The sequence below is a fragment of the Apostichopus japonicus genome, chromosome 16 (assembly GCF_037975245.1).
Source record: "Apostichopus japonicus isolate 1M-3 chromosome 16, ASM3797524v1, whole genome shotgun sequence".
Lineage (NCBI taxonomy): Eukaryota > Metazoa > Echinodermata > Holothuroidea > Aspidochirotida > Stichopodidae > Apostichopus > Apostichopus japonicus.
In genome coordinates this window covers 37486111-37490120 of record NC_092576.1, presented here as the reverse complement: position 1 = coordinate 37490120, position 4010 = coordinate 37486111, and the positions used below count along the sequence as shown (strand labels likewise).

The 4010-nt window shown below is 32.4% G+C and overlaps 1 protein-coding gene across 2 annotated transcripts in view; it reads right to left on the bottom strand.

Annotated features, from left to right (window-relative positions):
• Nucleotides 1–2499: 2499 nt before the first annotated feature.
• The window catches only part of LOC139982299 (uncharacterized), a 97349-nt gene continuing 95838 nt past the window's right edge, over nt 2500–4010 (bottom strand). Inside the window, exon 12 of one of the 2 annotated variants that reach the window (XM_071994995.1) lies at nt 2500–2612. In XM_071994995.1, coding sequence (XP_071851096.1) covers nt 2549–2612 — 64 coding nt within the window. In that variant the 3' untranslated portion in view covers nt 2500–2548. Of the gene's footprint in view, nt 2613–3435; nt 3911–4010 lie in introns of those variants that run through there. The other variant, XM_071994997.1, reaches the window with a different exon arrangement.

Here is a 4010-nt window from a genome sequence, read left to right as displayed (position 1 = left end):
GATAAGGTTTTAAAGCAAGTTATGCCTATCAATATTCTTAATTATGTGTGTGATGTTGAGAACATTGGGAGAGGTGAGCGTAATTACCAAACTACTTCTTCAGTCTGACGACACAAATGGGTTCCATATACCAGTGTTTACCAATTTTTTTATTGTGAAACATACACTTTTCCACCATCTCTCTGTGCAAAAAAAGGAATGCAACTATTAATATATGACAGTGAAATTGTGAACCAGGACAATAAAACATGCAGAATGACGAAACTACAGATACTATATGTACTAGCATAACATATTTCGTGTACACGCTACAAACGACAGGGACATATCATTTAGCTGGTGTACAGGCCCACGAAAAGAATAATCACTGAGTGATATCAAAAGCAGATATAATTTAGCACAAATGCCTATTCATAATCACGCAGGGAATTATGAGTTGATTATTCTATTTGTGTCTATATCGTGGGTATGTGGCTAACGTGGGTTCATTGAATGTGTAAATGTCAATGTTAACGAACTTCAAATTAACCGTACATATTCCAGTCTGCGTTCTATGCGTAACAATACAGAAATGCGAAAGACACAAAATGTAATTAAATAGGTTTATTATGTTTAATATATTAACTGATCGATAAAAACACTCATAATATTGATACAAATTTAACTCTTATTAATTTGTAATTTCTGAAATTTATTTTGATTTCAAATTGCAAAAATGAAGTTATATATATATTATATTATTTATTACTTTTAAGCTAAAGTAAGGTTATATAATGTCGCGGTAAAAGCTACATGTTTGAAATTTCTTCACATGAAAGCAATATCAAATACAATCAAAGCTTAATAAAAATTAAAAAAAATAACACTAATATTTAGCAATTACAAAGCAACAAATAGAGCTAAAAATACGAATTGATTCTGATATATTTTACCAAATGGATCATATTGCATCATGTCTTTATATCGAGTTTTAACGTCTCATTCTTTTTGAATGGAAAAAAAATCATTTGAATTGTCTGATTCTGTGGCCTTCTTGTTTATTTTTTATTGTGAAAGAAGTTCTTAGAAATAATGAGATATATATTCTCAGTGTACATGTTAAGTTCTATTCAGGAAGACACTATGTAAAGAAAAGGCAAAACTTGAGAAACAAAGACGGAAAATGATAAGAAAACTAATAAAAATGCGTAAGAATTAAAAAGGAACATATAAGGTCTTATCACTCTTGATATCGAAAAGAGAGCAAAGTTTGACTTGAAACGAACACATTCATTACACATTGAACTCCAAAGTAGGAATTGAGCTCAGTTCATATCTGTAGTATTATGCTAGTCTAGGTCGAATCGAATAGGTGAGTAGATAATTTGTTTATTCAAATAATGAAAAAAAAAGTTAAACTTACGAGTAGGAACAAGTTCAAATGGACCGTTACCCCATTTTCTGTACTTTGATGAATGGGGCAGGAGTGTCTCTGGCTCCTCACATTCAACTTAGGGATCGATGCACTCCATGACAGCCATGCTTAATCTTTCAAACGGATCACTAATATTTACAGAAACGAGTGTCAAGCATCAAACTATTATCTTGCATTTCGTGTCACTCAAAATGCTCTAATACTCGATAGGGGGGGGGGGGCAGGAAATGTCAAACTTGAAATGAAACACTGCCACTCGTGTAGTTTATGTAGTGTTGTCATTTAGACATAAGATATTTCTAGCAACACGTCGCAGTTACTATATATTCTAAACATTTCTTCTAGTGGAGAAAACCAAAGTAGTTTTTGGTCCCACACTTCTTGATAGCTTCCTAAGCCACTGTTACAACATTGGAAATTTGGCAGCTGACACTTGATATCTTATGACTATAGATCTGAAAGCACGTGAAAAATAGCAGCTTTTGCTTTTTACACATATATAAAGTAAATGAGAATGTTGTATCTTTCTTTATTACAATGCATAGTGATGTGACCTTCAACGATGTTGAGGATCGATTATATTACATAACTGATCTTGTCCAATACTTTAGTTTGTAGGGACTTGTCTTACGACCTTATTGTATACCTAATTTATAGTCTAAAAATAACCGTGCTCCATTTGTACTCTAAGTGTCTGTTTTTAAGGGAAGGACCCTACACCCTACAAAGGAAGCAGATTAACGGTCACAGAGCCACGACCCTTCCTTTGGTACACGTTCTATCATAAAGGTTCTTGACCCTTCATATAACAGCCGAGAAAAGCTTACAACTATGCTTGAGTTATATTGTAGAAAATTTAATATAAATGGAGCAAACCTGATACCAAACTTAATTTGATTCATTAGTTCTCACATAGAACTCAGTTGAATAAAGGTGCATGGCAACATACCAATAATATAATACTTAATAATCATTTTGTTATTGTTTTGGTTCCAACCTCTGATATATTGTGCACGCCACTTCAGCTTTCTGCAATGAAGTAATGTGGTGGAAAACTGAACTTTTTTTTTGGTGACACCTTAGTGTAATATTTACAACAATGTCTTCTGTACTTGACAACGTATCGTCATCTTCTTATTCTGTTTCAAGATTTCGGTTTCCTCTCGAGACTCTCCAGGTCTGCTGCCATGGTTCATCTCTATATTGAATAAAGTAAGATCAACTGGTGCAAATGATAACCGACATAGCTAAGCACTCCAATATCAAATACAGTACATAAAATAGTCACCAGCACTTCCAAGTTAACATATACAACATATTGACAGTTTAAAATCATATTAGGTATGAATTTTTGCTTTCCAAGTTCTTTATTACCAGTGAGTGAATTAACAGTTATCGTACGTTTTCTGCAATTTGCAGCTACATGGTCAATGGAACTTAGAACCGCAGTGGCTTTGAAAAGGTAAACATATTCAAATCAATCTCTTAAGAAGCATTAATGATTTTCAGATTGAAGCTGTCACGAGAGCCGATTGATACATTACTGTTTTGTCCCCCGTGGAGTGGTCTAATGAGAGGGGTATCGAATTCGGATTTGTTTATCAATTCTGTGTTTTAATTTATGTACAATAAGTTTACACATCGTAAGTTAGTATGGTCTATGTTAGCCTCGTTGATAAGGAAACTTTATAAAACCCTATGATCGACCAAAACGTTCGTAAGTTGTATACATTACATACCGTATCCTTTCTGGCATTCTTTCAAAATTAAAAATTAAATGAAAAGGCTACAAAATTGCAGAAACAAACTAAAACAACCCCTTTTACTTCCATGCTGTAATTTGGCATTGCTATTTTTTTACAACCTAAAATTCTTCATAATTGTAAATGAACTTGCCGTTACACCTGGATTTCTCATTAGAGCAGTAAAATAAGTGTTATTGAAATCAATCTAAGGAATAGTAGCAAAAACTAAAATGATGAAGGTTTTTCTAACATTTTTAGATATAGCAACTTTTGTTGAAGTAATTTCATCAAATAGAAAATATTAAAGTTGATAATTGCTATGATCTAAACTTAACAAATAAACTTAATTAAAATGGCATACGCAACTACAGCAATATGTCTAAACAGTAAAAAAATCAATATCTAAATGTTAATTGATTGGTCTAAAGGGTCATCGCATGTATATCATTGTTTCAAATAACAATAATGATCCATGTGAATAACAGTATTCAGAGTCACCATTTCAAATCTGCATAAACACTAGTTAATGTTGTTTTAAATACAAATTCATACTTTAAACCTTGACATTTACTAAGATATACAACAGCTTCACACGAGTGACATTGTAATTATGTAGGTGCAACGCTGTGGATATAATGATACGTTCTATGTTTGGATGAAACAAAACCTTTCTATGTTTGTTTGTAGTGTTTTGAACTTGCTCCCTATTAGTACTATTTTCTTACCTATAGCGACGACGGAAGCTTTTCACCTGAAGATAAAAAAATGCATCATAATTCTTTGATATTAAATAAATTTAATTACTTTCTGACAACAATACATAAATAATCAAGATTGTAATGGATTGCCCA